Source organism: Scleropages formosus, chromosome 1, assembly GCF_900964775.1.
Source record: "Scleropages formosus chromosome 1, fSclFor1.1, whole genome shotgun sequence".
In the NCBI taxonomy this organism is placed as follows: Eukaryota; Metazoa; Chordata; class Actinopteri; order Osteoglossiformes; family Osteoglossidae; genus Scleropages; species Scleropages formosus.
In genome coordinates, this window is record NC_041806.1 from 5,185,386 (window position 1) to 5,198,550 (window position 13,165).

Genomic DNA, 13,165 nt, shown 5'->3' on the forward strand with positions numbered 1-13,165 from the left:
ATTTCTTATTAGCCTGAAAGAACATTAAAGCTTAAACTAGAGACACACTGGCTGAAACCACTTGTCCCAAGAGAGGTTGTGGCAAACTGGAGCCTAACCTGGCAACACAGAGTATAAGACTGGAGGGGGAAGGGACACACCCAGGACAGGACACCACTCCATCACAAGGCACCCCAAGCAGGACTCAAACCCCAGACCCACCAGAGAGCAGGACTTTGCCAAACCCACTGTGCCACCATTTTGTTATTTTTTCTCCACAAAGATGAACAATTTTTTTTTTCTCTTGGTATTGATCACAGACTCAGACACTAGTCACAAACTGCAAACGCTGTTGAAGAAAGTTGAATAAAGGTGATTCCACACTCCTTTTAAGGTGTGTTTTGCAGCCACATTATGTCAGGATGTTCTGCAACGGGGGGCACGATGGTGCAGTGAGTTGGATCGAGTCCTACTTGGGGTGCCTTGCGGCAGACTGGCATCCCGTCCTGGGTGTGTCCTCCCCGGCTCCCCGCAACCCTGTATGGGACAAGTGGTTTCAGACAGGGTGCGTGCGTGTGTGTCTGTGTATTCTGCAACAGAGAGCAGTTTAAGTAAAGGAGTAAATTAAGAAAATGCCATGATAAATAAAAAATTTTGTCTTCAAACATTCATAACATGAGGAGCCTTTATGTATTGAATATCCCACAATGGTACAGCATTTACAGTGCTGAAGTAAATCTTATAGGGCTCCACTGTTTCCTAAAGACAGTGTTATCAGTCCAGTATTTCTGACAGCCAGGTGTATCAGTGTTTTATGTGTCCAACATCTGAGCAAAGGGCATTACCTGAATTTTTCCAGCCATACATCCAGCTGTATAAATGGACAGTATTATATGTGGCATTGAATAAAAGTGACGGGGGGTGCGGTGGCGCAGTGGCGCAGTGGGTTTGACTGGGTCCTGCTCTCCAGTAGGTCTGGGGTTTGAGTCCTGCTTGGGATGCCTTGCGACGGACTGGCGTCCCATCCTGGGTGTGTCCCCTCCCCCTCCGGCCTTACGCCCTGTGTTGCCGGGTTAGGCTCCGGTTCCCCGCGACCCCGTATGGGACAAGCGGTTCAGAAAGTGTGTGTGTGTGTGTGTGTGTGTGTGTGTGTGTGTGTGTGAATAAAAGTGCTGGCTCAGCAATTCAACAACTACACAACAGTGCAGTCCTCACCATTTCCTCTTGTGGCTATTTCCTCTTTACTAAATTATGTCATTACACTCCAGAATTATGAAATACAAGGCTACTAATACACCATAGTGTAAACTGAAACACCAGTAGATGTAGAGACTGGAATGAGATAAGGTATGGTATTCAGTTCATGTAGATGATGAAAATCTAAAATAATACAGACATGGAGCTAAGCGATAATGTTTATGTCAATACAAAAAACTTAAAGGTTCACTCAAACGGAACATCAGACCAAATATCAAGAAGGAGTCCTGGAGCTCAACCTGCAGGTGAGAATATATAGAGACTAGGGTTTGATGCCAGTCTCCAGTATTAGCACCATATCGGTTACCATTTTATTTTATTGTGGTAAATATCCATTTTGCAAATTTACTGTACCATTATCAGTATTTTAACCTAACAAAAGCTTTGTTTTCTATATTGTTCTCCTGAAAAAAAAAAAAAACCAAAAATGTAATGTATTTTATAAAATCATGCTTTTTTTAAAAAAAAGATGGTGATATACAATCCAATGACCAAAATGATACCCCTTTGATTTAACCACAGCATCATCCAAGTTCCTTTTTGTGTGTGGTTTAAGTTGCCAGTGTTAACAGCCTTGCTGATAAAGTAGTTTTGTGTGCCATCAGTTTTCTTTAGCAGGTAATACAGTCATCCAATAGAACTCTTACATGGATGCACTGAAAGTCAATATGCTTTTTTTATTTACTTTTTGAAAGAATGTTATTATGTATTTGTAATAGCTAAAACTGAAAATACATTAACTTCTTCAGCTTAAGTGTAACAAAAAACACACACATTTACTTGTTCACTTTGAGCTTCATTGTCAGTATCTACTTTTTAATGTGTTGTGCATGAGGTACACATTATTAATACTGTTAATGTTGCTGGTAGAACACCGCACCATCACATTGGTACCTATAGTGTCATGTATCTTTTAATTGTTAATGGTGTCTAACCCTAGAACAGACACACTTTTGTTTGTTCATTCTTCAATGTGGAAATATCACAATATCACACATTGACCCTAATTTTCACTGAATCAATTTCCCTGTTCAATTTGTGTATATGTTTAGATTTTTAAAGCAATCTTAAGTAATTTTTAAATTTTAAATTTATCCCTGATTTAGAATATACAAAGAATCATATACAGAGGTAGCAAGAGAAGCCAAAAACTCAAGTACTCAAGTATTCTTCTTGAAAACAATGTCTCCTACAAAAGTAAAGGTAGTCATCTATAATTAAGTATGAAAAAGTAACTGTCAGGTCAAAAAAGTACACGGAAATCATTAAATTGATTCAAATTATGTAAAAAAATATGCAATTTATGTGAAGTTCCATTGTTGATGACGTTCTTGTTAGAAAGAAAAGCAGACCTCAGAACTTGAATAGTTGGTAAGCCAGCTACAGAACGATTTGCTGCAATGTTTTCTTTTACGATATGATTTGAGTGGATGTGTAGTCAATTTTACCTTTTAGGTTGGATCACATCCACAGGCCCGTACTTCTGTTCCAATGGCAGATAGTACTTTGGTAGTAGTGATACTAGCAGAAAATCTGAACTGCGGTGCAACGTTCACTTTGATTCAAAGCACGATTTATCTATAGCATTTTGCGTCACTGCTGCTCTCCGTTAAAGATTTTATAGACAAAACAGACTCTTTTCAGTATGAATAAAAGCTTGGCCAATTCAAGGTTTAAGTGATCTAAAAAAGCAGGATGTGAGGCATTGTGAGCTCTGGATGTCAGTCCAACACCGGACAATCACACACACTCATTCAGTTACATACACCCACAATATGGCAGTTGTGAGCTACCAGTTCATTTAGAACACATCTTTGCATGTGGACGAAGCCCAAAGACACCAGTGCTACATGCTGCCCTACTGTGTTACTCAGAAACAGACATTTTGATAAGTAAATATACTCTGTCACGAGCAAAATAAAGGTGTTGACGATTCTGAAAGCACAGCTGTATGCTATCTTGTGATCCCATGTATTTCCAGCTATGGAGGTCTTTGTAGTTTCTTTGTGGTTCCACATAGGGTCAACGTGTGCAGGGAAACGACTCTGCAGATGCGCTACAGTGTGTCTGGGTCTGCTGTGTGTTCTCCTGCTGACAGCCCTCATAGTGCTGAGCGTTTACTGTGAGTTTGTTACTTAAACATTACTAGCGATCTCTTTCAGCAGGTGTGTTAGGTCATAGTGCTGAGTGTTTTCTGAGAAATTTTTACAGCTAAGTACTAATCATATTGTACAGTTGGATGACTTGCATTGTGCATAGTGTATACAGTATATTCAGTCTACTTTTGTAGCACTCTTCCAGAAGCTCATTAATCTTATTGTGTGTTTCAATGTATATTTCCACTAATTAGACATTACTTCCATGCCACTTTCAGATAAAAAAAGTGCTGAGGACACTGAGGTCCAGCTCAGTGCTCTCAAAGGTGAAATAGACCAGTTGAAAAGCAATTATCGTGACTGCATTGCAAGTAAGGAAATATTTAATATTTTTAAACTAAATAAATTCTAAAGCTTCCATTAGTATATATTTGTATTATATCCAGTTTGCAGTGTTTATGGGTGCTCATGTGATGAGACCTGGGACGACTATGGGGCATAAGTTTCCACATGGGCAGGAAAAAGTCTCAGGACTGCAGGTTTTGACAAAAAGGCATTTTTTTATATAACACACATCAAACAAAATGGAAAAATAGCCTCTTTAAGGCAAAACCCCAAATCAAAGACTAACTCAGAAGGAAAAACAAAGAATAAAAATAAGTAATATAAAAGCCAACAACAGAAAGCCTTAACCCCAACCCTGACCCTGTTCCCTCCCAGCATCCCCCTCTTCTGAGTTCTTCACCAACTGCCTTAAATGTTCCCCTTGACTCTCAGTAGCTGGTCTTCATTGTCCAGATCTTGTATGAGCAGGCAGTGCCCATCAGTCAATCCCCACTGCATCCCATGGCTCCACCTGACATCAGCTCCCAGAATCCAAGGAGTAAATCATGTGCATCTTTAACACAAGTCTATGTCTTTATATTACAGAGCAAATCTGCCCCCAGGGGTGGGTAGGTTTCGACACTAGTTGTTACTACATCTCCAGTGAGGAGAAGAATTGGACCGAAAGCCAGCAGGACTGTGAACAGAGAGGGGTTAATCTGGCGATCATCAACAGCAGAGAGGAACAGGTGAGAAACAATGAAATAAGATTATGAGAGATTTGACCACTTTATTGTTTTCTTATTTTTCAGTTAAGATGGAAAGATGCAGTAAATTCATTATGCCTTTTATTTTTCTGCAGAGTCTGCGAAGGTTTAGTCGAAATATGTATTCCGTGTTTTCGTGTCATGCAAATTAGACGTATCTTATTTTGCTAGTTCTGTTATATTTAAAATGCCAATACAGGAATTCATCAACACGTTCAACAAGAGAATCTGGATTGGACTGACATACAGAGACGAGGAAAGGTCTTGGAAATGGGTGGATGGCACAGAGCTGACCGTAATGTAAGTGAGATTTTCAAAGTATAATTAAAAAGTGTGGAAACCTTCACTCAAAGAACCTTACAAAAAGAGCAAAAAAGGAGAATAGCTGATGATCAACGGTGCTACAAAAATACAACCTGAGTAAAATACACTATTCAGCACCGAGAGAAGTAAAAGTGTGGTAAAAATATTTGAAAAGCAATCATTCCTTGCTTAGCTAAAAGTTGTTCTCAAACTAGATCACAGTATTTGATGCTTGTATACATGAGTATTTTTACTAAAGCTGTTTGCGGTTAGTGTTTTAATCCTGGGTATTATAGCAGTAGCGAGACTCCAGCTTTCAAACTTTCATGTTATAACAGTATTTCTTTATCCATTTTGCTATCTGCTATCATAAAACTCTCAATATCAACAAGAAACTTCAGGATGTTCAATTCTATATCACTACAGAACTCAACTTTACCACCTTTGCAGGGAAAGGTTAAGAATTAGTGGTTGGACATCGTGTCATAAATACGTACACGAGCCATCCCAGCTCACCAATAAAAGCAACTGTTTTCTTCCTTAATCTCTGTCCTCTGGGAGAGGGAGAGAGACAAGGAGAGACAAAGGCAGTTGGTGTTTCTTTCCTGTTCCTTACTGAAACCTCACCCCCGTTGACTTAAAATCAGTGGAGCTATCAGGGTTGTAGACGTTGACATTTTTTAATCACCTGCAGTAACCAGTAATAAAATGTTTGTTTCTCAGTCAAAATGTTTGTCAAAACAGGGTGCAAATATCAGACAATTTATCCTCCACTTTTGTTGAATTTTAGTTGCTCTTTCACCATATGTCAGCTATTTCAGTGTGAAAAATGATTTCGCAGCAAATTACTTCAGTTCTGTGTTTTACCAGGTTTATACCACTACCATATTAGCACATCACTCCTTCTTCAATTTCTTAGACAAGCCAGCCACCACTGCAACAATTTGACAATAATTGTGCTAATTTTGGAGTGCTGAGAGGGTGCTGCTTTGGTGTTTAACATCTTAATTTGCTATTCATTGAAGAATTTGATATAGGAAGAATTTTACATAGGGAGTACAGTTGGTTGTATGCTCAAGCTATGAAAGGATATTTTATTTCTCATATGTTCTACAAGATTAATACTTTTATTATTATAAGTGTGTGATTGTGTGTGCATGTGACTACCCTACAATGGATTGGTATCATGTCCAGGGTGTACTCTCTGGAATCGGTTGTGGAGCAGAGTAGGATTCAAAGTGGAGGACAACAGATCGGCCGAACAAAACAGGTTTTATTTTAACCCAAAAGAACCCAAACCAGATGCTTTTACGGTCCTTGTCTTGGCCATCATTATTCACTGAGGATAGCGGTAGTTCACTGGGAGCTGTCCATCCACCAAAAATAGTGGGAACTTATGTGACTTCTGTGTGTCGGAGCTTCATGATGCACATGGACAATTCTGCCAACATTTGTCTCATCCTGACCTCTGAACAACAGGATTCATTGCAAGAGAAATACCAGAATCCAGAAATATTCTACTTTAATGCACTGGCATTGAACAATCCAATCTGATCTACACTGGAATGAGGTTTTAAGACTTCTTACACTGAGCAAGATAAATCCAATGTTACAAATAAAAAAAGCAGAAAGATTATTTGGTAGTAGATCCTAGAGAAATTAGATTAGTTTTTATTAAACATAAATTAACTAAGTCTTGTTAAAAGGGAATCACATGGAATCACTTGCAGAACTAGAATTCCCTTATAGGACACCTTGTGGTGCAGTTGATTACAACCCTTCACCATATTAATTTTAGCAAATATCCAGTACAACAAATGGATGAAATCCGTAATTCTACCACCTGTATGCGCATTGGATAGCAGGATATACAGTATATAGCACTTCTACAACTGAACTTATGTATGTACTGTGTATATTTATATACATACAGTGTATAATTTCTATATCTCATTACCTTGAGGTTCTGGAGATCTGGGGAGCCCAATGATGCAGGTGGAAAGGAGAACTGTGTTGAGAGTAAACCAGAATCCAACTCACTGATGACATGGAATGACCTGGAATGCACTCAGGAACATTACTGGGCATGTGAAAGAGACCTTGACAGGTCTTGAAACCAAGAGTTTCATATCTAGAAGTCATGCGGTGAAGAAGCTGGAGAAAGGAATGAGGCACCATGTCTTCCCAGCTCTTCCAGAGCAGTTTTCAGAGATGTAGGACACATGCATGTTGCTTTACGTTCACTCTTCTTTCCAGATAATCCCAGAAAAGTGCTGCAAAGGGTAGCTTGCATGTGACCAAACTTTTTGACAGGCACGATGGGATACTACAGATGTTTTTGATTCTGCCTGAGTTGCTATGCTTTGCGTCCATTTTTTGGAGCTTTCACACTGTAAAAGTATGCTTTTCAGAAATGTATCTTTTAAAGGAATATAACTATTTTATGCAACATTCAGTAATTATTGTTGTTTCAGTCTTGATGTTCTCTGGCATCATTATACTGTTATTGTGTGGGAATGGAGATAATAAATCATATTTTTCTGTATATTTCCATTTATTTATTTAATTGACACTTTTGTTCAAAGAAACGTGCAACTAAGAGAAAACAAAATGCATTACACCAACAGATGGAGAGATGGAAATGTACAATTTTAAAAGTATGGTCAATTAGTTCAATAGCACCATTTAACCAGCATACATTACATGAATAGCTGCATATAGGATTGGTAAAGAGCACATTTATAACAGGTAATGTAGCTCATGTTTACGGAGTAGATTGGAGCCATATGTTTATTGTGAGCAATTAGTAATAGTAATATTTTGAGGGGTTCTGTCATAAAATAGAGAATTTTCATACTCCAGTTAAAATTTGTGTAAGAAAAATGACAAATTTAGAATACCTGACTGATGTCTCTACCTGTAGTGTATGAAAGTGAGTGACTACCCTGTGATGGATTGACACCCCATACCCTGAATAGCACTACATGTTTAGATATTAATTTTCATGATTCTTTTCAGCTTGCAATAACACATCACATATTAATCATTATTATCTGAAAAAGTTAAAAGTGATACTATACTACTTTACTCTAAATGCTACAACCAGTTGCAAACTAATGAGCTATTTGGAGCCTTTGCACTCAGTATGAGAGTAGTACTTGTGATTGTCTTAACAGAAACATATTGTAATTTTTAATAGCACAAAAACAGAATAAATGAAGTATTAATGAAACATACAGAATTTATATTTGATCCGTTTCTAAGGGTTCTCACAATTAGCGTTTTGGCTGTTTCCTCTTTCCAAGCTTCCAGCTGAGAAACCACAAGTAGGACAAGTATAAATATTGCGCAGTGTCTTGCAAGCAGTACAGATAAAGAAACGTCCCTGGTAAAGATTGATTTCACTGAAGCAGGTGAGAAAAATACTTACAACAATACAGAAATGAAGGAAAATATTTATGTCAATGTAAACGATTTAGAGGAAAATTCAAACAAGCCGGTAGAGCAAATAACAAGGAAAAGCCCACGAACTGAATGCACAGGTGAGAACACAAACTGACATTAAAGTCCCTTTCACTTTTATTGAATTATTTATTCCTATTGTTTTTCAATATTATGGCTGACGAAAGCAGAGGTTAAATCTGTAAAAAAAAAAAAAACATTTAAGATTTAATAATTAAAACAAATATTTATCTCTGAATATTATATTTGTTAATTTAGCGGGTGCTTTTGTGTATACTGACGTAACAAACAAATGTGCATTTCAGAGCAGTCAAAGAGCTTTAGATATAGACGCCAGTTGTCGAAGCGCCGTCAGGTTGTCTAGTACCACTGACATGTTAATATTAAATGAAATCTTTTTAAAGGATTTTAAAATTGTGACTTTTATGTGTCTTTGGGGAAAACCATCTGCTAAACGAACTAATGTCAAAGCAGAAATTCAGCCTCTATCATGTTTAGGGCTGCTTAAGTTTTTTTTTTTTTTTTTAACAGAGCATTTTAAAAATAGAATACAGTGACTTCTTTATGAAAAAATCCTGACTTCAGGAATGCTACTCACATATTGGGAATCTGGGTTTCCTACTTCAGCATCAGTTTTAATGTTTCATATTTGAATCCAGGCTTAGCTCTTAAATAGCAAACAGCCCTAAAGGAACATAAAGAATTACAATGGATAAATAACCTAAATTACTTTGTCGATCCAATGGAAAAGTGATTCCAGTGTTCTCCCATGTAATCTCCGAACAGGGTTAGTGTCGAGAGAAAAACGACTCTACCGACAGGCTGCAGTGTGTCTGCTGCTGCTGTGTGTTCTCCTGCTTACAGCCCTCGTGGTGCTGAGTGTTAGCTGTGAGTTTGTTATTTAAACTTTACCACTGATCACTTTCAGTTGGTGAGTTTGGTCACAATGCTGGTCTCTCTCACTGTACATCTACAGTAGCTCTGCTGTTACAGTTCATTACTAGTTATAACTATTTACTACTGATGGGATCAGTTTGTTTGAGTAGATAATATGTTTTCTTTCTTCCTGCTACAGATGAAGCAGGTGCTCATGATCATGTTAATCCGGAAGCCCTGAAAGCTGAGAGAGACCAGCTATGGACCAACTACAGTTCGCTGGTAACAGAGAGAAACCAGCTGTCGACCAGTTACATCCAGTCGACTGCAGAGAGAGATGAGTTACAGAAACATCTCAGTAACTGCCAAGCCAATGAAAAAAAAACAAGTATAAAGAGCTCGGAGACATACTTCAGGCTGACTGTAAACGACAGCTATCAGTAACACTGAATTGTGTTTTCACCACAGAGCAAGTCTACCCTGAGGGCTGGCGTAACTTCAGATTCAGATGTTACTACATTTCAAGAGAGAAAAAGAGCTGGTCTGACAGCCAGCAGTTCTGTAGATGGAGAGGAGCAGATCTGGTTATCATCAACACCAGAGAGGAGCAAGTGAATTAGAGAAAACATGAGAGGAGAATGGACCACTTGACAGATTTTGCTTCTCAGCTGAGCTGGAAAGATCCAAAAAACGCTCCATTGTACAGCTTGTGACAAGCTTATAAATCATATGGTGGTTAAGGCTCTGGCTTTATCCCTCATCGTTCACTACTTTCCACGTTAGTCTGTCCACAATTGCCCATTTTGCAGTAAGAAGGAGACTTAACATGGCACAATAACTTTTTGGGGGCGAGGACAAAGACTTCAATGCAAATATATCTAGAAGACCACCACCTTAAACACTTACACCTTCAACCATCTTATCCTTTCTCTCCTCTTCTGCTCATCCCGTTTAACATACTACCCTCTTTTTCCACTGTTACTGCTGTTTTTGTTTTTCAGAGAGAATCATTTTGTTATGTAAATTACACTTGTATTTTTTACATGTGCATAATCCTGTCTGATGCGCTTTTAATGACTTTTCAGGATTTCATCAAAAACTTCCACAAGAAAGTCTGGATCGGTTTGATGGACAGAGACAAGGAAGGCTCTTGGAAATGGGTGGATGGCACACAACTGACCACAGCGTAAGGCAGCCTGTCTTAACATTTAATTTAGATTCAGACAAGAGACTTAATTTAATCAAAATTGTAACAAAAAGAGTAATTCTTTTGTAATTAAGAAGTAATTTCCTAATAATTAATACATCCCTTCTTCTGTTTCTATGGTATGATCTAGTTACTTTATTAGATATTAGTACAGTTATGGGAGGGTGCGGCAGTGCAGCGGGCTTGGCTGGGTCCTGCTCTCTGCTGGGTCTGGGGTTCGAGTTCTGCTTGGGGTACGTTGCAAAGGTGTCCCGTCCTGGGTGTGTCCAATCCCTCCTCTAGCCTTGCACGCCGTGTTGCCGTGACCCCATTTGGGACAAGCAGTTTCAGACTGTGTGTGTAGTTCAGTTATCATTGCTTTGATTTTTTAATAATTTCAGTGTTGGAGTTGAACAGTTTTGCGATGTTTTTGAGTACTGATGAAGTATCCAAGACTGAAGTTCCCAAAATGACGTATCCAAGACTGGCTCAGTAAAACCTCTCATGTCAAAAGTTCTATGAATAGTTAGCCCAGCCAGAAAATCAGAAATTTTCATTAATATTGAGAAAGCGATGGTTAAGTGCTGGTTTGGACAGTCATCATGGCCAAAATATTGGTTATAGGGCTTCAAGAAATATTATGGCTTGAGTATTGTTTTACATTGTTTACTTGCTCTTGCAACTTTAGCAACTGGTTCATTGCTGAAGATGTCTTTGATTGCTTTACTGATGGAAAATCAAAAAGCAGACCTGAAATTCACATTATGGAGAAGAAATCAAGCATCCATGACTGTTAGTGACAGCTGAAGAAACTGATAGTTCCTCTGTTCTGTCATGCCCTCAGGAACAAGTGAAGCACCTGCGGTTAATTGAACCCCTGGGATATAAGGAGCTCTGAGTCCACACCATGACGCGGATTTTCGCAAACACTTTTGTGGTTTTGCAGTATCAGCATCTTTGCCTTGCTTGTTCCTGTGCTCCTGGTTTCTGACTCTCGACTCTCCTCCCTTACTACTGACCTTTGGATTGCCTGTATTGTGACGTTCATGCCCTGCAAGACCTTCACCTGTCCCTGACTTCGTTTATGTCCAGTCCTATGAACTTCGCTGAAAGATTAAAACCAACTTGCAATTGGGTCCACTACCTACCAGTGTGCACAGCTGCTTTCATAATATTGAATTTTGATTAAGGTCACGGTAAAACACTGGTAAGCATTGCTGATCTATAGCCCTTGATCTCCTTCCACAACACAAAAGTTTGCACACACTTCAGCAGCAGAAAAGCTGGAAATTTTAAATGATTGAAATTAAACTGTTATTGAAATTTTTTGGTTGCCTAAGGATTTTCATTGCTTTCTCACAGTATCCAGTAGTTCATGGTGTCAGATCACTTGAACCGGTTCAGCTCTGTGCCACCTGCCAGTGACCACTACTAACAACACATCACTTCTGCCTCCTCATGTTTCAGACACACCAGCCGCTGCTGCAGTTCTGTGACAATGACTGTGCTTAATGTAGACTTGAGGATCGTTGTTCCTACATTTTTACAAACGGAAACTTGCAGTGATTAAATTAATTATTTTTAACCACAAAGTAAATTTTTGAAATTTGTTTTCAAAGCCTTTAAAAGACATTTTGTGTTTTCAGGAATTCCCACGTGAGCCTGTTTCATTCATTTACTATACTGTAATGGGACACTGTGTTTTTCTCTGCCTTCTTCTCAAGGTTTAGAAAAGAGATTTAAAACACCAAATTCCAAACATGTTTATCTCAACAGACTTTTACATTTACCTTGCATCATATTTTTCAGTCTTCACAAAAATGTAAAGAGTAAAGATGAGTTTAAAGAAATGTTACACAAAATTCAATCTGAGATAAACCCATAATTTGTGAAAAATTATTATTTTTAATCAAAGTTTTATTTTAGCTGTTGTCACAGATTGTTCTTGCTTCTTGTACTCATGAGGTTCTTCTTCAGCAATTTACTTGGGGAATGTTTGGTGTTGGGGGGGGCGCGGTGGTGCAGTGGGTTGGACCATGGTCCTGCTCTCCAGTGGGTCTGGGGTTCGAGTCCTGCTTGGGGTGCCTTGTGATGGACTGGTGTCCTGTCCTGGGTGTGTCCTCTCCCCCTCTGGCCTTACGCCCTGTGTTGCCGGGTAGGCTCCGGTTCCCCGCGACCCTGTATGGGACAAGCAGTTCTGAAAATGTGTGTGTGTGTGTGTGTGTGTGTGTGTGTGTGTGTTTGGTGTTGTTTTCAATCCCCAGTCTCTGGCTCTTATTGTATAAAAATTCTTGATAGTGGTTTACGTACGTTCAAAGTGATTAGGATTAATACAAAATAAGCAAGAGAAGCTTTAATCAATATTATTCATTAATCATCATTAACTGATCAACATAACACAATTAGACATATGGAAAAAGAAAATCAAATGTGGAAAATACATAGTAAAATGTTCTACTTAACTAGAGTAATTTAGATGTGTTTCAATTACTTCTTACCTTTAGCAGCAATATGGTATTATCAAGAAATGATTTTGCAAGGTTAGGGTTGCTTCTTCAATTCACTGCATGGATGACTATGGGCTGTGATGAAGGATTCTGAATATCAGTAACTGAACCAATCAAGAAACCATGATGGTTTGATGGTGTTCTGTCACGTTCCTCAGTCACGGGGTGTTGACATTGCTCTGCAGGATCTACAGAGAGACAGTGCTACAGACTGGCTGCAGGGTGTCTGGCGGTGCTGTGTTTTCTCCTGCTGATGGCCGTCACAGTACTGACTCTTTACTGTAAGTTGGTGAATTACACACTGCTACCGATCTCTTTGTAACTGGGAGAGCCGGGAAATACTGAGTGACACACCTGAACATGTCCGGTGCGGGCAGTCTCCAGTTCAGGTCTTCGAGTTCTTTTTAT

General features: G+C 38.9%; 1 protein-coding gene across 1 annotated transcript; it reads left to right on the forward strand.

Annotated features, from left to right (window-relative positions):
* Positions 1-1,320: 1,320 nt before the first annotated feature.
* On the forward strand, positions 1,321-6,884 carry LOC108927841 (lactose-binding lectin l-2-like; the record flags this gene model as incomplete). The annotated part of the gene is made up of 7 exons (XM_029255262.1): positions 1,321-1,326; positions 1,421-1,481; positions 3,257-3,358; positions 3,611-3,703; positions 4,263-4,405; positions 4,623-4,723; positions 6,690-6,884. Coding segments are annotated over 7 exons (657 nt in total), but the record flags the coding sequence as incomplete, so codon positions are not given.
* Between the last annotated feature and the right edge of the window lie 6,281 nt (positions 6,885-13,165).